This window comes from Cucumis sativus, chromosome 2, assembly GCF_000004075.3.
Source record: "Cucumis sativus cultivar 9930 chromosome 2, Cucumber_9930_V3, whole genome shotgun sequence".
NCBI lineage: Eukaryota > Viridiplantae > Streptophyta > Magnoliopsida > Cucurbitales > Cucurbitaceae > Cucumis > Cucumis sativus.
In genome coordinates, this window is record NC_026656.2 from 2,776,013 (window position 1) to 2,795,858 (window position 19,846).

Sequence of the window (19,846 nt, forward strand, 5' to 3'; positions counted from 1 at the left end):
GGGTGTTTTTTTTAATCAAGGATTATTTAGAGTAAATTACAAATTTGCACCTATAGTTTGAAAGAAGAAAAAAAAGTTGGAATCTAATCTAATAAATAGAATTTTATAAGTAGTCTAAAAATGTCATAAATAGTCTCAATTCTATTCTAACTAAATCAATTTCGTCTCCAATTAAATATTTTTTTTATAAATAAGGATAGAATTAAATATATGTTTTCAAATGAATATAGTTGAATTTATTTTGTAGTAGAAGTAGATATGGGCTAATACATTCTAATAGACGATTAATTTGAAAATATTGAGCATAGGTTAGTTAAAGAAATGTAGGTGTGTCTTAGCATAACAATTGGACATTAAATATAAGATAAAGAAATTCAATCTTTCCAAACATCAACTTGGCTATCATTTTAATAGAGTGGTTTTTTTAGGGTGTAATAGTAATCATAGTAGACGTTTAGATTACCGAACATTTCTCGAGAGAGGAAAGTGTTAGGAATGTTTGCGGCCTAGAATGGAACGATGACTTTTTCGTCCATATATTATCTTTTTATATCTACAAGACTAACTAAGAAAATTAAACTATTGTGAAATATTTCTGATTGATTAATCTTCTCTTTTCTTGTTCGATATAAATTTTGTCAATTTTTTTGAAATTTTTTACGAACTCTAATATTTTCAAAACTCAAAATCAAGGTGTATATATGATACAAATTTAATTGCTTGTTAACCATGGGTTGTTTGTCGCATCTAACAATGTCACATTTTATTTCCCATTAAATTTGATACATAAGTTAAAAGGTGTGACTTCTATAAAAGATTATATTTAAACGATACACACAAAAGATTATATTTAAACGATACACACAAAGTCATTAATTTTTTATTTAACTTTTTTTTTTTTCACAAAGAGACAAAAAAATTTTAGTTTGAAATAATTGAGAATACAAAGAAAAGCCCAGCTGTCACTTTTTTTTTATAATTGTTTTCTTTTGAGAATATATTCTCAAAATGTCTTTGGATCATCATATTTTTATATTTCTATTAACAAAACCACTTTATTAATAGCTTTAGTATATATATATTACAAATATTTTTGTGAATGTGTATTATTAATATTATGCTAATGTTTAGTACTGACCTAATTATTTAGCTTTTAGCTATGTTGATATTAGAAAAAAAGTAATAAATAACTTTTGTTGGATGTTATTGTAAATATTTTTTTTATGATAGATCAATTTAGATGTAGTATAATTAAGTGACTAAAAGGTCTATAATTTAAATTATTTTATATTTTTATTATATTCAATCATTTATATTTATTCTTTAATATCAAAGTCGACGTAAGTATGATGAAAATATTACTAACAATATGTATCTAACTAAAAATTGAATGTTAAAAAAACCTTCATTTTATCATTTGTATAAATGGACATAATATAAGATAATAAGGGGATAAAGATCATGGACTAATGTGTGTGTATATATAGTATATTTAATCACGAGATTTCTAAAAAAACGAATATAGATTATAAAAAAGTGAAGATCTTTCTATATAAGATAGTGTAAAGAAAATTTGGGTGTATAGTTTAATCATGAAAGAATAATTGAAAACTTTTTAGAGATGTGATTATCTAAAGTAAGAGATATGATTTTTTTTTTTTTTTTTTTTTTGAAATAAAAGTTTAGAAAAGTGAAATGACCCACAAAGTGCTAAATTTGATTAAACGGTAGATTTTCAAAAGAAATTATTCCTTTGATTCTTTATTTGGTAATTATATTGCGAATGTGTATGTAATGATATTATATTTCATATTATATCTTTGCCATGTTTAAAGAAAATATATATATTATGTGAAAGAACTTTGTTGATAAGTATTGGCAGCAAAGATATTTTTGAAAAATTATGATTTATATACCCTCTTGAAAAAAATTTCTCTTACACTATACTTAAATAAAAAAAGTATAAGCTTTTTATCTTAAAAGCAATCTTAAAGCTATACAAAAATGGTTCTTTTATTTGTCATTTTTTTTCTTAAAGGAAAGTACTTATGATTCTCAAATTATATAGTTGATGGCAAATGTGTTTTCCACTTAACTTGTAATGGGTTTTTCCAATACCTTTTGAAAAGAATAAATAAATAAATCATAATGATAAGGTAACTTTTTTTTATGAAAGTTATAAATTTTAGTTTTTAAAATAATTAGATTTAAATTATATATTCACATCAACCCTAAGATTATTTAACAATGAGAAACTAATATAGATTAAAATTATATTAATTTTTTTATTAAATTATTAAATAATATTTATTTAAGAGTTAACTTAATTTTTTTTTATAACTCAAACCTACCATTTTCTGTTTGATTTTGAAATGAAACTAGAGTGCAATGGTTGATTTAATATTGCATCATAATAAAGTGATTGTTCGATTATATCATAAAAAATAAATTAAGAGACTATTTAACCCTTGCAAATACGTTGAATTAATGTTTAGAGAGTCGGAACAATATTTTAACTTAAAACAGTAGAATTATTTTCAAACAAGTGTAACTCTTATTGTCTGTAAACAAATTCATATTTGTTTGATAATTCACTAAAAACATTTTTTTTTTAATTTTCGCACACCAAAAAGTAAATAATTTATCAAATACAAAAGTAAAACTTAAAGACAGAAAATGAATGAATGAATTACCAAAGCATACTCTAAATTAATGATCTCTTACATATGAGAAGTGCAATCACTTTTCACTTGTAAGTACCATCAATCATACGTAATAATCATTTTGAATAAATTACATAAGCTCTCTCTTAAAGTAATTTTAAAGCTACACGAATCCCTTATTTTCTCTCTTTTCTGCTTCTCTTTTTTTTAGAGCAAAGTTTTTTCTTTTAGTGTAAGTGTGTGTATATGATATGATATTTGTCATTTTGTCTAAAAGGAAAATTTGTATCTTATCCTAAATGATTTAATATAACCACTTTAATGCATTAAGTTCTAATCTTCTTTTTATCTTTGCAACTAATGATGCTGGTTGTGTGTATGGTGTATATTTATATATATATATATATATATATATATATATATATGTATATTGATAAAAGAATGTAAATGTAACATTCTATTTTCTATGAAATTAAATAAGGGGGTATGTATACTTAGCTAGAAGATTAATGGGATATAAAGTGGTATACACTGAACATAATTAAATTTAGAGAATTTACTCCATCACTAGTTTAATCAAAGAAACGGATTAAATTGTGGTTAAATTAAAAATGTGGTCTTTAGACGTTGAATAATAATATGTTTTATATGTTTTAATTTAGAATTTTATAGGTTATTCTTAGTTTTAGTTTGGTATCTATAGTTTTGAACTTCTCATAAACCACGTCTAAATGATGATTTATATATATATTTTTCATTTTTACTCTATATTTGCACGTTAAACACAATGCATAAACATAGTAGTGATAAAGACAATTAAACAAAGATTCTACGAAATCATAAGTGACAATGTTGAGACATGCAATTTTAGTTTTATATGTTTAGTAGTACGAGGTTTCATCTCAAAACCATTTGATAATTAGAGGAGTAACTCATCAATCTTATAAAAGTGTGTGTTTTCTTGGTTTTTAGAATGTCGACTCTCAACACACATCTCAACATTATCAACGAATCTAAAGTTCAAAAACTAGTCTAGACTTGACCTAGATTCATTCAAGTTTGAACTGACATCAATCTGTGGCCGACTTAGTCTAAACAAATTCATTTATTTATTTGATTGGACATGAATCATGATTTTTATAATGATGGCCAACCCGTTTAGAACATTTTTTTGGATAGGTCCATCGGGTCGACCACTAAACTCAAATATATATGGCATATGCTTATATTTATAGTTTTCATATATTATATTTTGTGTATTAAAAGGTAAAAGTTTTTAAATTCTTTTCTTTTTAAGTATTAAAACTAATAAAAAACTTAAGACAAATAAATTGTAAATAAAATGTTACAATATAACAATATTAGGAATTTTATCCAGAAAAGTAATAAAAATATAAAGGAATTTCAAAAAATACAACGACAAAATATTTTAAAAAATGACTTGATTTTGTTAGATATGCGGTAATTATTTTGATATTTTGTTATATTTATAAAAATTTCTCAAATATAAAATAAATTTAATAAACTTGAATAGCGAGTCATTGAAAAAAAAAAATATAAAAGATGCATATATTTTCAAATAATTATATCATGTGCTAATCCAATGTGCATGTTTAAGCCCAAACTTAAATTTGATCTAAGTATCTAAGCGGAAGCCAAAGCCAAAGTGTTGGACTATTAGGTTTGGTATTGATGGTTGAGTCGATCTAATCTAAACCCAAACAATGCCTTAGTTCTACTGCTTTGGGCCTTAGTCTAAATAATGCTTGTTTAGACCATTGACTTCATTCCTAAGAGACGAGTGAAAAGTTTCATTTGGTTGAAGATTAAAGGAGAGAGGGAAGAATAAATTATGAACTCCCTTCCATTTCTTTTTTTCTTTTCAAATATAGAGACAATACAATAATATATTTTAATACATAGTAAGTGTATTGATATTTTTATTATATTTATAAATTTAAAATGGTTTTGATGAAAGAAATGCACCAAAAAGAGAAGAATATGTTAATATGTTGAATGAAAATTGAAGTATAAGGATCAAAATTAGTGTTCATGGAGTGGGTACCACTGTTCATTCAACGTGTCTCCTCCAATGAAAGACCTCAAAATTGCCAAATCATGCGACCCTTCTCTCTCTCTCCCCTGTTCCAGCGAGACTTTATTTTCCTTTCCAACTCTCGCTTTGTTTCTTCTTCTTCTCCCCTTTTCCCTTCTCGCCTCTAAATTCTTTTAAGCAATTCCAGGCTGCTGAACAGTTGGGTGAACCTCATTTAAAGAACCCATTTCAAAGATGCATTCATTTGGGTTCAGAGCCAACGCTTTGCTCACCTTCGCCGCCACCATTCTCGCCGTCATTTGTGCTTTCGCTTCCTTTTCCGATACCCTCAACTCCCCTTCACCCACTGCACAAGTTCAGGTCTCCCTTCTTCTTCTTCTTCTTCTTCTCTCCTCATCTTTCTGGGTTTTCTTTTCCTTCCCCTTTTAGATCTGTGGATTCATTTTTCTTGAATTTCCACACCCATTTGGTGATTTGATTTGGTTTTCTTGTTTTTGTGTCTTAGGTTCTCAGCATCAATTGGTTTCAAAAGCAACCCAATGGAAATGATGAGGTATGATCTCATGGACTTTCTTGTTTCTTTAGTATTTGATGAAGTGGGGTTCTATTGGGTTTGTGAAAATTTGTGTGAGAAGAGGGAATGAACGGCATTTCAGTTTCCTGACGTGTTGAACTTTAGGGGTCCTTTTTCTCCCTCTTTTTCCTTTTGTACTGCATGATTTGTTATTTGATGTAATGAAATGGGACATTAGTGTATTTGAAAATTATGAAAAGTTGTTGGGGAGAAGGCCCAAGTTGGTTATTGGAGAACATGTAGTCTCGAAAATTAGGGCACGTACCTAAGAATGTTGATGTTGGTTGTTCCTTGTTCGAATCCTTTCTCGCCCGCAGCCAGTCAAAAAGGGCAGACTTTTCCCTTGTGTGTATGAAAATCATGGTTGGGGGAAATTATCTGAGGTTTCGTCTTCTTAGGATTGCCAGGATACCATTAGACCAAATAACCATGACCTTACTCCTGAAGAAAGTACCAAAAATGAATTGAAACGCCTCTTCACTCCTTCTAGAGAAGCACCAGCTTAGACCGAACAGACGTAAAACATATTTTGCTGTTTTATATATATATATATATATGTAGGAAACAATATTTAGCGTGTCTCTAATCCAGTCGAATGCTGTTTCTTCTTATCTGATGGAAAGCCGTGTTTTTCTTAGATAACTGATGGTGGGTTGGCTGTAATCTTGACTAGGGGTTCTGTAATTTCATTAAGAGATTATTTCTAACTCTATCATTTTTAACTCTGTCAACCTTGATCCCCTCCTCTCCCCCCTTTTTAGGTTTCTCTACTATGCTCGTTGTATAATTCTCTTCTACTTTGAGTTTTACATTAATAAAGAAGCTTGTCTCCATCTAAAAAAAATCTTAGCAAGATTGATTACTTGATGGATTTTTAGATACACAAATATATGAATTATGAGGAGAAATTTATTGAATACGTCAAGTAAATGCGTGGATATATTGAGAAAGTAAAGATCCCACAGGATAGTATAATAAAGAGGTCTTTTTCTCACTCTAGGTAAGAAAGTGATCAAGGAAAGTTAAAGTTAAAAGAGGACTTTTCTTTCTGTTGAGTTCTTTGAAATGATAAGTTTCTTTTCTTTGATTGTGTAAGTGTGAGATTGAGTGTGGATAGGTTTCTTGGCGCTGATTAACTCCAACAACATTCGCCCTTAAGCTAGGCTTCCATGACTCCATCATCTTCATGAACGAGTCATTTTTCAATGCTTTTGATGAATATGTATGTAATATCATCTCCGACCTTATAGTCGTATTGTAATAATTCTCTATTTATGATTAGATCTCTAGGGAAATTATATTTGACTTTTTTGTGATTATTCCCTTTGTGAAAAGGTAGACTTGGTGTGAGAACGATTGACAAGCTTATTATCCCAAAACAATGTACTCCTTTCTTCTTGAAGGACACTTTGGTCAATGATAAGGAACTGAAAAAAAAAATCAAATAGGCACAAGCACATTTTTTAGAAGAGGATTGATGGGAGCTTATTATCATAAAATAATGCAATTACTCTTTCTTGATTATTTGACAGAATGCTTCTTTTTGCAGGTTAGCATGACTTTAAACATATCAGCGGACTTGCAGTCATTATTTACGTGGAACACAAAGCAGGTGCAGTGGCGAACTATTTTCTTCTTTTGTTTCCTCTCATAATCCTTTCTACAGTCTGGTTGGTTCATTGTGGTGATTATAAATAATTAGTTGATAGAACACGTTTGTTTATTCACACACTAGTTACACCAAGGGCCAGCCGACTCCTTTTGTTCATACTAAATCCCAAGTCATTCTCCCCTTACTTTCTTACTTCTATATTCTCTTAACTATCTGCATTCGAGGGTCTATTATAAACGTCATACAAATTGTCATAATCCCTGAAGTTAATAGGTTTCAAATAGCTGGATGTCCATTTGGCATAGGGTGGTCATTGTCGCTTCTTCCCTTTATTTGTATATTCTGTGAACTACGTCATTCAAGTTAATAATAGTGTCGGGGATCACAAGGGTTTCATCTGTTTATATACATATTTCATAAACTATAAATAAAACCCTTTCTTTCTTGAGATTCGGCAGTGTTATCATGATCTTCATTTTAACATGTGCTACAGGTTTTTGTGTTTCTTGCTGCTGAATATGAAACCCCATTGAACTCCTTGAATCAGGTGAGTTTCTGCTCATCTCTTTTAGCAACTTGACTCGCCTTAGGTTTTTGGCTTTCTCGTGACTGAAATCACAAAAGTTCACATATTTCACTACACGGGGATTCTTTATACATTTACTGCAATTTAATCCCTTTCCAAAATGTGGTTTCTAGATCTCACTTTGGGACGGTATCGTACCTTCCAAAGAGATTGCAAAGTTTCAAATCCATACATCAAACAAGTATCGCTTTGTTGATCAGGTTTGTTATCTCTGGTTCTTTTCCAAAGCTTTCTCCAACATGTTTATGATGATTAGTAAGTTTTAAACCTAAAAGTGACTAACTTGTATTTCTCCTTGTTCAGGGAAGCAATCTGAGAGGTAAAGAGTTTAACTTGACATTGCATTGGCATGTGATGCCAAAGACAGGCAAGATGTTTGCAAATAAATTGGTGATGTCTGGATATCGTTTGCCACAGGAATATAGATGAGAAAAAATTTCTCAATCAATTGTAATTTCTGAACTAAACCTTACAATAGGCTTTAGCATCAGCCAGCTTAATCAACAGTCTTACAAACACTGAACATTTCATGAATGGAATAGGAAGAGGAGGAATTTTGTGTATTCCATTTTTTCATGAATTCTTCAGGCTTTTAAATGAATTGAGATATGATACAGTTTGGTCTTTTTTTTTTCCCACCTCTCAACTGCATAGTCTCTGTGATGGCAGATGACCCTAATAACTAATTTTAGTTATTGATCTACATGAACTCCAATATGAATCATCACTTTCTAATATTAAAATATTTTAAATAAGAAAATACTTCAGTCAATCTTTGTCACACAACAAACTTGTGTTTTTTAACTATATAATAAAAGATACACTCGGACAGGACCCAAGTATTACTCTTTAAAATGTTAGTAATGTATAGATGTTTAAGATTGTTGAATTGGATGATCTTTTTTTGTTATTGATTGCAAATGTATGAGTGTTACGCGTGAGCATGTGGCTTTCGCACTAATTGATCTTTCCAAATAAGCTTTTATTCAATAATTTCTAAAAATAAGCTTAAATCAACAATAATTATTATGATTTGGATAGGAGGTTTGATCTCATCCCGTTGTGTAAAATATGCTTTTAAGCTTTTTGAATAAAAACCCTTTCAAAACCTAAATTCGAACTAATAAATCAGCTTCTATGAAACAGTGTAGAAGTGACTAATAAATCAGCTTCTATAGAGCTTGAAAATTGGATATAATTTATTATCCTTTGAATCAAGGCATAAAATTAAATTGCTAATATTCATGACTGTAAATCTTTCATCACAACACCTTCAAGAATCCCAGCAATGTCAAAGTTAGCTAAGAAATGTTGAGGATCAACAGGGCCAGGTAGTTGAAATGAAAGTGAAAACTCTCCTGGTGGACACAGGTTGTGAGTTACCATTTCAAACACTTGAGAATGTTTTTTCACTGTTCTCTCACCTGTTGTTGTAACTCCCTTTATCACCACTCTCCCATCCTTTTCAACTTCACAGTTAAATCCACCTGATCAATGAATCAAAACTCTCATCAATTTATGACAAAAAAAACCACTGAAAAACTGACTAGTATTATATATATATATATATATATATATTTAGTTAATTCAGATAGTTGTGTCTATTTCGTGTTTCGATTTAAAAAGATCTCCATTGTGTCTCTAACTCCAGTAGGTATATGTTGCCTAAATGGTCATAATATGGTAGATATTGAACACAAGGATAGCTAGGCAAACTAAAGAGACATTCATCCCATCCATCAACCAATATCATCATGGCTAAACTATATTGTTCTTACTAATATCCTTTCCTTTTTAGTGTATACAAATATATAACTATAACTCAGGATACTCTTGAGATAATCTGTGTGGTTGCAGTAATAGATTCAGCTTCTAGTTTTCGAACTTTTTCTTTGTATTTCATGATTTCTTGTTTTTAAGTTTCAGTTGCTAGTCTATTTTTTGTATCTATGAGCATTAGTTTTGTTTACTTTTTTAAAAAAGACTAATATGTAAGATTCGGATCATTGAAATATATTAAACAAAAGCAACTTACATGGATCTCTTTTAACGCCTGGAAGAGACACACGAAACAAGTACGAGTCTTCACATTCTCCAATGTCCATTGATCCAATTATTGGTCCAACGTTTCCCATTGCTGCAGTTCCAGTCAATGCAAATCCTGTATTTGTAGCAGCTACTAGATTCGCCCAATCTTCTTCAGATGGTTGTCCGGGAAGAAATAGCATTGCTGGACCAAATTTCTTCTCCAAAAGATTAGAGTCGGAATTGGTATGTGGAGGTGTCAAATTACCATTATATGGAACACTACGAACAGGTGAAGTAACTAAGTCATGTTGCTGATCATCCTTAAGAGGAGAGAACTCTTTATTCGATCTGTTCTCTGTAGCTTCAACATTGAGTGAAGCTTTACGAGCTGACGAATTGTGTGATCTGGCTGCATCTCTATCCAAAAAGAAGTCATTCAGTCCTGTTAGCCTCTTAAACCTTTCAACATCTTCCGGATTCAGGTAGTAGACTTCTGGGTTGTTGATAAACAAAAGGCTCTCGATATACCTATACCAATTCTTGGACCGAGTATGAGGATGTAGTTCAAGTGGAAAAAGATCAGGAAACTGAGGAGAACTAGTATCTCGTCCTTGTGAGGGAAATTTGCCTTGGAAGAACTGATGTAATAAAGACATCTTCATAATAAGAGATTCATCAGCCTTCCTCAAGACATAATAAAATATGCGCTCTACTTCCACCATCTTCATGAGAGATCCAGCAAGTTGATCAGAAGTATAGGGAGGCAATTTCTCAGCTAGTCTCTGTAGAGCAGACTTTGGTGCTGTTTCGCCTTTGAGGTTAGGCCCAAAGTAGATACCGGCGATGAAGTACAATAGAAAATGCTGGTCATTCTCTGGTGCTTTAGTTGGCACAACAGGAATAGGAGATTTTGAGTTCTGGGGAGAGCTGTCATCCATTGCAGAAGCAGCTGCCAAATAGAAACCTACAAGCAAGAAAAAGTTGCTAATTGAAGTGACAGAGAAAAAGTCTGGATTAAATAAATGCTAGCAAAATAGATAACAATCATCTGGAAAGAATACCCCTTTCATGTCTCTCCCTTCCCACATGCTCACCTGCATCGATTCATATTTACACACAGTAAAAAGGCTACCTAAAAATTTAAACATAGCTTCTTTCTTAACTTTGAACATAAATTTGCTTCTATCAACAGAAAACCAAAAGGCAATGTGAAAGACAGGTACAATAAAATTAAAACGCGCTAGCTTTATAACGTTAATACAAAATTATTAGGTAGATAAGACTTTTTTACGATAGTGGATACCCTAAATTATAATTGATAAACCAGGCAGAAACTTGAATCGGACACATGGATGTCACCAGCAGAAGTAAGCGGTCATCAAATAATTTGCCAGAAACAAGTAATGTTAGAAGAAAACACCATCAAACTGCCATTTTAAAATTACAGATTGGTATATAATCCTTCCTCACATTTGTTGGCATCCCTTCCCCCTCATTTGCCTGAAGCTAATTCTCTATCACTTAGAGCTATGCGAACACGAGAGTAGCCCAATGGTTAAGTCATCCACTCCTTCCTTTAGTTTGAAAGTTCAGATCCGCACCCCCACATTAGTTGTAGTAAAATGACTACAAATCTGTTGTTACCACAAAGGCCATGATAAAACTAAATAATAGAAAGTTCATAACTCGTCTTTCTTTTGAAATGACGACTTATGTAGGATGTACAAACCCAACTACCATTTTACAAACTTCAACCAATTTCTTTTCTCTCACAATCTCCACAACCACTAACAAATTCTAAAATTTCAACCTACACCAAGCTAAAAGTATAATTAGCATCAGCATTCATCCATACTAGCAGTTTTCTTCCCTTTTTGGGACAAAGGAAAAACCTTACTTCCAAAAAATGAAGGGAAAAAAAAAATCTAGGGTCAGCTTGAGCTGGCATACAAAGAACAGAGCAATAAAGTTACCAAGAAATTCCAAAACAATATTTGCCAAATACAAAACAATTAATCTAATAAAGCCAAACCAGCTAAAAGCTTCTTCATTGAAACTGCGAAGAAGATGTTATAAACTGGCCCTAATATGAAAAGGTTCTATATCCAATTATCAAGCCAGTGCCATTTGAATTCAACAATCAGAGTCATAAATCATGATAAGGTCAAAGGAAAAAAGGAAGGCATTGAGTTCCACTCAAATTCCACCATAATTTTACCTAATTGGAAAGGAATGAACGATGAATGGCACAGGGAAATCAGCCGAATCGGAGATCAAACGCAATCAGTACCAGATGAAAGAAATCCCACAAAAGAAAAAAAAAAAAGAAAAAAACCCGAAATTGACACAAAAAACTCAAGAGCAGAACATTCGAATGGGAGCTGGAGGAGAACTTTGGTTGAGGTTGCATCAAACAAACAATAGTACAACAGCCCCACAATGTAAAAAGATCACGAAATGAAATGTTGAAGAAAAGCTGAAGAATCCACCAATGTCGAATCTTTCCATTTAACTGCTATCACTATTCAACAAACAAAATTACTTTAAAAGGAAGTTTTTTTTCATAAAAGATTTTAGTTTTTGAGATAATTTGATCCTTTTTTCTTTTCTTTTCTTTTTTTTAGTTTTGAAAATTTAGATGAAAATTTTCAAATGTTTTTTCATATGTAAAAATAAGCATAGTTTTTAATTTTTCTTTCTAAACATTTAAATTCTTACCGAGTTTTTATTTTTATAAAAAATAAATTTTATTAGTTAATGTGTTTAAACTCTCAAAAAAACTTAAATGGGTATGTATCAATCTCAAAATTTTATTTTATTTGTAAAAGATAATAAATTAAGTGTTCATATAAGTTAAATGTTTAATAATTTTTGTAACCAATCTCATAAGAATAGAACATTTTATTTATTTGTTTGAACGGATAGTTAGATTTTAAGTACAAATTTGGAAATTATTTACATTTTCTAAAAGAGACTAAAAAAGAAAGGAAAAAGATCACGTGAGTAAGATATGGAGGGAGGGAACCCATATTCATCTCTTCTCAGCCCTATGCAAATGCTTCCTTATAAATTCAACTTCTTCACTTTCATTTCCTTCTTACTCTTACTCAATACGTTGACGAAATCCCAACCTTTTCAAAGTCTCCGGCCACTTCCCGATGACTTCTCCGGCTAGGTATCTACCTATCTCTTCATGTTCGATTGGACTCCGCAATCTTTGTCTCTCTCTCTTTACTATCTCTTCTGTTCATCGTCATCGGTTAATGCAGCAGAGGAGGGGTTTTTCTCTTTTCTTTTTAATCACTGTCTTCTTTTTATTGGTATTTGAACGTTGTATTTGTGAAGAGGGTGGGTATTAGGGTAAAGGGTTTTTTGTGGTATTGAGAAATGAGCTCTAGTTTCGGATTTTATGAAGAGTTTAAAGGTAAATTTTATGTTTTGGTTGATGGGAATTGAATGTGGGCTTATGTAGTGATCATTTTTCCGTGTTTATGTTTTGATTTTTTGCTTAATGTTGAGTGGGAGCTTTTGGTTTTTGGTTGATTAAGAAGGGAACGTGGTGAGATGGAAACCAGGGGGAACTTTGTTTGGTGATTTTAAACAAGTTGAGGTTTTTTCGTAATGGGAGTCCGTGGATGAACCATTAGTGTTTTCTCTTATCGCTCTATTTATATTTGGAACGAGATATGTTCTTTGGTTGGCAAGAAATCAAATAGTTGGTAAGACAGAGATGACCTTATTCATTACACTTCTTTGAAAAATGGAAGGAGAATCTTCCAACGATGTAGAGTGGATTACAAAAAGGGTCTTCTACTTGGATATAAAATCAGTGAGATTCTGAGACTACGGTCGTCTAAAGAATTTGTACATTTGCACCCACTAACAGCAGAGAAGAGCAGCAAGTTTAAGCAGACATAATAAGGTTTAGCTTTCCAAAAGACAGCTGTTTCTTTCCCTCCACAGAGTCTTGTTGAAAGCTTCCACCAAAGATTCAGTTCATGGGTTCATGAGTTCTTTAATGTGCCTATTTTAGAAAGATTTGGAGGGTGGAAAACAGTAATTTCTTATTTGGATTAGTAGATATTTTCAAACTTCCCTTAACTTTTGCCTTAGCAATCTGTCAAAGTAGTGTTGAACCATGGCGTTTTGCTTAGATGTATAGAAGTATTGACCTGAAATTTGCACTACTTCTAGAACGTGTTTAGGGAAATTTTGTATCTTTATAGACGCATTCAAATTCCCTTGGGTCATATCAATGTTTGTAATTGCTTTTCCTCGTTGATTTTTGTCTTAACTTTCAAGCTAAATAGCCGATATTATCCTGTTATTTCCCTTTCGAAACCATAAAGCAGTACATCTTATACACTATTGCTCTAGAGGCTAAGGTCCATTTGATAACAGATTCTTGAATTTAGTTGAGATTTATTATCTGCATGACATGCCTCATTTAAAAAGCCAACTTCAGGTATTATAGTCTTAATTGGTTAAGATATTATAACCTTGATTTAGAAATCAAAGTTTTGAATCTCCACCCATCTGACTCAAGGCAAATTATCACTAATAATTTTATATTTTTGGATTTATTTTTGTTAACCTTTTCTTAATCGTAAATGATAAACATCATATATACTGAATTAAAATATAAAGAAATGAAGTCTTGTTTCTTTGAAGTTGGCAATGATACAAGGAAATGGCAAATATGCATACCTCATAATGGAACTTGTGTTGTTCCGGTTATCTGTTCTCTGAGGAAATCCCATAAATATACAAGGGAATGTCAACGATTTGGAAATCAAATTCTCTGTCATAGTTATAAATAACACTAAATTTGATAAGTTTTGTTTTTTGTTTTGGCTTCCAACCCCCGGTATGTAGTTTCTCTTGGACGCCTTAGTGGCCTCTTGTAACACCCTCCTCTCCTCTAAGGATTTCCATTTTTTTTGCTGTCTTGTTCTCTGTCTTCCTCAGGTATACTCCCAGATGTCCAAACTCACAAAATATCCATTTGAAAGCCCAGACCAGGCCTCACAGGTTTTGATAGTCCAAGCACATCAATCAACATTAAACTCCTGCCATTTTTTTAGACATGTGGTACACTCATTTGTGCCTGTCCCTGTAGCTTAACCTCCAGGCGTTCATCTGTGTCTTCTGATGTCAGTAATGTGATACATGCTCTGGCTTTGAAAAGAAACTAGACCATTAAGTGAATTCTCTCTGTGGCATTTTGGCTGCTGTTTGAGAGAGAATTATTTACTCTTGAGATTTCTTTTTCAAAGAGATTATGTTTGTAAGGAGAAATTTTTGTAGGTGGCTGCACAATCTGCTTGTGTTCTATCATAGCCCATCTTCCATCTGTTGTTTCAACCACACCAGGTTCACCTTGGTGAAGAAAGGAAATGTTTTGGGGGATTTTGGCGCGCAAAGTTGAGTTGGTAATTATTATAGAAGTGGAGTAATTGGGATAGTTGACTTGAATAATGAGGTGATAAATAGGTGGGTTCAATAACCACTCTCTTTAATTATTAGCAAACCAAACAGTGGGTGAGTTCTTTTACCCACCCAACCCAACCTAACTTGGGGGACCAAACACCCCAGGACTAAAATTTCTTTCTTTTTCCCACTAATCTTCTCTTGTAAGTATGTATGCATTAGAATAGTTTTGATCAAATGGAAAGTGTAGACCTAAGCATATAGTTCAAATAGGAAATATATTTGCATTAGAATAGTTTGACCAAGCAAGTTTTTTATAGTTCAAAATCTTTGTTCTCCTGAAGTTCTTCTTTTGATGGATGAAACTCTTTGAGATCAGTGGAGTGTGCACTGACCATAATGTGAGGGAGATCCTTCGGAACCCTTTTTTATTAGAAAAAGAATGGAAGTTTAAAGACTCATTCATAATGTCTGTTCAATGTTCAATGAATAGTATGAAAGACTGCCATCAGACCATGTTGTGATCTCAATGTTTCTTGTCTTGCAGGGTTGAGGAAACAAGAAAAAATGAGGCAGATTCTTCAAATCCTCGTCAACGTATTCTCAATGTGGCTCCCATCAATAGCATGCCATATATTGGTCCACCTCTACCACACAGCTACATTCCTTCTTCTCCACGAGTTGAAGATCCAGAGGCTATGGTGAAGGTTGGGCCAGCTATGGTATATTGCCCTCTCACAACCAGTCAAGAGTGGGATGATATAGTATCTGCCACCAAAACTGGAGTTTCCCTCACTGGGACTGCAGCCATGGGAAAAGTTGGACCAGTCATTGGACGTGTAGACATTGGCGAGAACGAGAATTCATACTTCTTTCGCGTATCTCTTCCAGGGGTTGCTAGAGATCAAAGTGAGTGTTTGTTGAAACTGATCAATTTTCTCTCATTTTGCTACCCTAATGTGCAGTATTAATGTTATCCTAACAATACAGGTACACGATTAGTTCTCTTATCTGACCAGACTATTCTTTAATGGCAGCAGACAGTTTCAGCTGCGACATGGAACCGGATGGGCAAGTGAAAATAAGAGGAGTAACAACAACAGGGGAGAACATAGTTTGTAAGAATTCACAAATATTTCGGATGCAATCGAAAAATCTATGCCCGCCAGGTCACTTCTCTATCACTTTCCAGTTACCTGGCCCTGTCAATAACCTACAATTTTCAGGTGCTTTTGGTGCAGATGGGATTTTAGAAGGGAGTGTAGCTAAAAGGTGATTTAACAGGCTTAAATGATTTGTTTTGGGGTGTTAATGGGTTAGAATACAGAGATGATTGTTGGCTCATTTTGTTATGCTAGGTTTAGGAAAAGGCCTTTATGTGGAAAGAAAACTTTTTTTTAGGAAACATGGGCTATTAGGAAAGTCGTTAACTCATTTTTTTGTCTCTCATTCCTCTAGAAGGAGATCCTTTGAAAGGATCAGCTTTTATTTTCTTGACGAAGGTCCCAGAAAAACTTCACAATGCTATGGAATTTGTAATTTTGTCAAAAGATTTGTTGTATAGAGAAACAAAGTGACTAGTCCATTTTACATCCAAGTTTATGATGTCTATATGTCTATAATTTTGGATTCCTCTCTCTTTAACATCTCTAACAGTCCCTTCAGCCCCTCCCCCCCCCCCCCCCCCCCCACCCCACCCACACACACACAGTGAAATTGAAAACTGACATTATCAGGACCATGTTTGCTACCAGCTTGGCGCAGCTCGATTTGATTCTTTTCTGTTTTCTTAGTTTGGACAAGGGCAGTTATTAGTACCATGGTTACTTCCCTTCACCGTTTGCCAAAAAAGAAAGTATTTAATAGTTGTATGAACCCATAAAATAAAATATGATTTGATCGCGTTTTCAATTCTTAGTTTGGACCACGGTTACTTTCATGCACTTTTTGCTAAAAGTGAAGTATTTAATAATTGCACAGACCAATAGAATTAAATAATTAAATCATCTAATAATGTAACAGATGCTGGATACGATCACATGTAGTATTAGAAAAAAAAAATTGTTTAAACAGAAATGGAATTTTCGTTATCCAATACATGCATCAGCTACTAAGGCTTTATTTCAACAAAACTGTTCCCAAGAGTTTTCCCAATATTTTTATGCTTCAACATATCTCTAGCCAGCTTCATTTCCTGCCAATTACAGGCTTTGGCATGAATATTTGACAAAAGTACATAAACACCACTACTAGAATTCTCCAACTCTACTATGTGACTTTTCACTCTGTTGGCAAGACCTACATTTCCATACATTTCACAACCATTCAGAATAGAACTCAAGATTGTTGCATTAGGCTGCGTTGGCATTTTCATCAGGAGCTCCTCGGCCTCTTTGGAGTGGCCTGCACGACTCAAAAGATCAATCATGCAGCCATAATGCTCCATGGTAGGCTCAATACCGTAAACCTCAGTCATGGAGGTAAACTGTTTCTGACCTTCTTCGACCAGCCCGAGATGGCTGCATGCCCACAGAACTGCTATGTAGGTGATTTGGTCAGGAGCAACTTCAGCTTCTTCTTCCATTCTTCTGAACACATTCAGCGCTTCTTTGCCTTTGCCTTGGATTGCTAAGCCTGATATCATCGTCGTCCACGCCATTACATCTTTCTTCCTCAACTTGCTGAAGATCTTCAATGCAGTATCTGCATCTCCAGCCTTGGCATACATGTCCATAAGAGCAGTTCCAATGGCAACAAACTCGTGGAAACTTGCTCTCAACGCACGAGCATGTAAACTTCGTCCTGTTGATCGAAACCCCATATGGGTGCAAGCACTTATCACACTCAAAAACGTTGCTTTATTAGGAACAAACCCAGCCATTTCCATGTCAACGAAAAGACGCAAAGCCTCTGCTCCTCGACCATATTGACTATAAGCACTGATCATTGAATTCCAAACAACCAAGTTTCTTTGAGGCATCTTATCAAACAGATTCCGTGCAGTCACCAACTTGCCACATTTTGCATACATGTCCATGATTGCAGTTGCAAGTATTACATTGAAGCAGGAGTTTGTGTCAAATGGATCAAAACCAAGTTGGCGAAGACGATCGTGGACCAGTTTCCCAGTATGAATATCCCTGCAACGAGCAGCTGCAGCCAAAGCTGTGGTCATGGTGATTTCATTAGGCTCCACACCTTCATTCTCCATATCTTTGAACAATCTCAAAGCTTCTTTGGGCTGATCATTGTTCACAAACCCTGCAATTAAGGAAGTCCAAGCGACCACATTCCATTTGGGAATAAACTCAAACACCTTAAGCCCAGAATTCAAATCTCCACAAGAAACATACATATTGAGCAAACAAGAAGAAGTGTACACATCTAATTCAAACCCAGTTTTCACGATTCGATTATGAACACTTTGTCCATACACAAGAAGATCGATTATGGAGCAAACTTTCAACACAAAAGGGAAGGTGAAATGGTCCGGGGAGAAGCCTTTACGCTGCATTTCTTCATACATAAACAGAGCTCCAAACTTGTCACCGCCATTGCAGTACCCTTTGATCATCGAGTTCCAGATGTAGACAGTCCGCTGATTAATTTGATCGAATACTGTTCTCGCATATTCAATGTCACCCAATTCGGAATTTGCGCAAAAATCAATAAGTCTGCTGCAAGGGATTATGTTCTTGACGACTGAAGTTGTGATCATCAGACTGTGAATTTGTTTCAACTCCTTCATGGTTTTGCATTTTTCCAAGAAACTCATAACAGTGTAATAATTCTGGTTCATTATCTTCGTTCTCGATCAGAAATGCGAGATTGAAGATTATGGATATGAACCATCGAGTAAGAATTGTGTTAAAGATATGAAGGGGAAATATCTATTAAATCTCTCGCTATAATCTCATTCGAAGAAAAAAAAATGCATAATAGATAATATAGTCTTTATCGAATAGCTCGCTCAGAAGATTCTCCTACCTTTAAGTTTTCTTCTCAAACTCTTCCTCTTTGAACTGTAAATCCCTAATTTCCCAACCCATCTTTGCACTTCAGATCTTCTCAATCCCAAGGCAATCAAAATGCCAAAAAGGCCAAACCCCAAAACAAAATCTTTCGAAATCCCGATTTTCTGCCACAATTGAATCAATGCAACACCGAATACAGCAAATCCAAGAACCCCACAAACCACATTGATCTCAAAATCAGTCACAAACAACAAAACCAAACCACAAACAATCAAAAACCCAATCAACAACGGCGTCTTCTTCCTTTTACCTCTCCATCCATCATAGTCACCTCCACCAAAACCCCTCCACAGCCTCGAACCACCTCCGTTACCATCTCCTCCGCTCAATTCCGCGACGACTAAATCCAGAGGCGGCGGTAAGATCTTGAGATTGGAGGCTAAGAGAGAAGCCAATTCAAACACTAATTTGGTTGATCTCTGAAACCCAGGACTTCTCTTCTTCTTTCTAGCGCAAATGGTCAATGTTTGAGGCTGCAATCCATCGGAAACTGCAACAATGGTGGAAATGAATAGGGATTTGGGTGGAGTTATGGGATTTGAAAGGGTGAAATTGAGAAGAGGGTTGAAGAAAATGGAGCAAGTTGAAGAAGAAGCTATAGTTGTGGTCTGCATTTTAGTTTGATGCTTTGCTTTTGGAGGGAGAGATAGATAGAGGAGAAGATGACGTATAAATGACCGTTGCGATCCACATACTTTCGAGTTTGGAGTTTGAAGTTCGCAAAAAAAAATTGAAACTTTTTAGGTTGAAATTTATGTATTGTGAAATATAGCAAAATATCACAAACTTTAGTCGTAACAAAATTATAATTTAATCAAACTATAATTTAGAACAAAATTTAGAAGTTTTTTCGTTTGTTAAAA

At 33.6% G+C, this 19,846-nt stretch overlaps 5 protein-coding genes across 9 annotated transcripts; 2 read left to right on the plus strand and 3 right to left on the minus strand.

The window, feature by feature from the left end:
* Positions 1–4,784: 4,784 nt before the first annotated feature.
* Positions 4,785–8,124, plus strand: LOC101212303 (signal peptidase complex subunit 3B). Its single transcript, XM_004139141.3, has 6 exons — positions 4,785–5,079; positions 5,225–5,272; positions 6,843–6,905; positions 7,399–7,452; positions 7,605–7,691; positions 7,795–8,124. The coding sequence occupies exons 1-6, from the start codon at positions 4,954–4,956 to the stop codon at positions 7,918–7,920; spliced, it is 504 nt and encodes a 167-aa protein (XP_004139189.1). The 5' UTR covers positions 4,785–4,953; the 3' UTR covers positions 7,921–8,124.
* A 521-nt stretch (positions 8,125–8,645) lies between these two features.
* LOC101212060 (increased DNA methylation 2) lies at positions 8,646–12,035 on the minus strand. Of its 2 annotated transcripts, XM_011650500.2 has the most exons (4): positions 11,738–12,035; positions 10,581–10,613; positions 9,527–10,483; positions 8,646–8,978 (listed from the first exon to the last, which is right to left on the minus strand). In XM_011650500.2, exons 3-4 carry the CDS (start codon positions 10,455–10,457, stop codon positions 8,734–8,736), a joined length of 1,176 nt encoding a protein of 391 aa, XP_011648802.1. In that variant the 5' UTR covers positions 10,458–10,483; positions 10,581–10,613; positions 11,738–12,035; the 3' UTR covers positions 8,646–8,733. The 2 variants fall into 2 exon arrangements, with proteins under 2 accessions (XP_011648802.1, XP_004139188.1); XM_004139140.3 differs by lacking the exon at positions 10,581–10,613.
* A 516-nt stretch (positions 12,036–12,551) lies between these two features.
* LOC101211821 (alpha-crystallin domain-containing protein 22.3) lies at positions 12,552–16,571 on the plus strand. Of its 4 annotated transcripts, none has more exons than XM_011650501.2 (3): positions 12,552–12,694; positions 15,497–15,858; positions 15,987–16,571. In XM_011650501.2, exons 1-3 carry the CDS (start codon positions 12,678–12,680, stop codon positions 16,223–16,225), a joined length of 618 nt encoding a protein of 205 aa, XP_011648803.1. In that variant the 5' UTR covers positions 12,552–12,677; the 3' UTR covers positions 16,226–16,571. The 4 variants fall into 4 exon arrangements, with proteins under 4 accessions (XP_011648803.1, XP_004139187.1, XP_031736781.1 ...); XM_004139139.3 differs by having other exon boundaries at positions 15,990–16,571; XM_031880921.1 differs by lacking the exon at positions 12,552–12,694 and adding an exon at positions 12,870–15,012.
* Positions 16,572–16,960: 389 nt separating this feature from the next.
* LOC101213509 (putative pentatricopeptide repeat-containing protein At3g05240) lies at positions 16,961–18,787 on the minus strand. Its single transcript, XM_004139313.3, has one exon. The coding sequence runs from the start codon at positions 18,746–18,748 to the stop codon at positions 17,060–17,062; it is 1,689 nt and encodes a 562-aa protein (XP_004139361.1). The 5' UTR covers positions 18,749–18,787; the 3' UTR covers positions 16,961–17,059.
* A 51-nt stretch (positions 18,788–18,838) lies between these two features.
* LOC101213268 lies at positions 18,839–19,782 on the minus strand. The gene has a single exon (XM_004139312.3). The coding sequence runs from the start codon at positions 19,595–19,597 to the stop codon at positions 18,920–18,922; it is 678 nt and encodes a 225-aa protein (XP_004139360.1). The 5' UTR covers positions 19,598–19,782; the 3' UTR covers positions 18,839–18,919.
* Between the last annotated feature and the right edge of the window lie 64 nt (positions 19,783–19,846).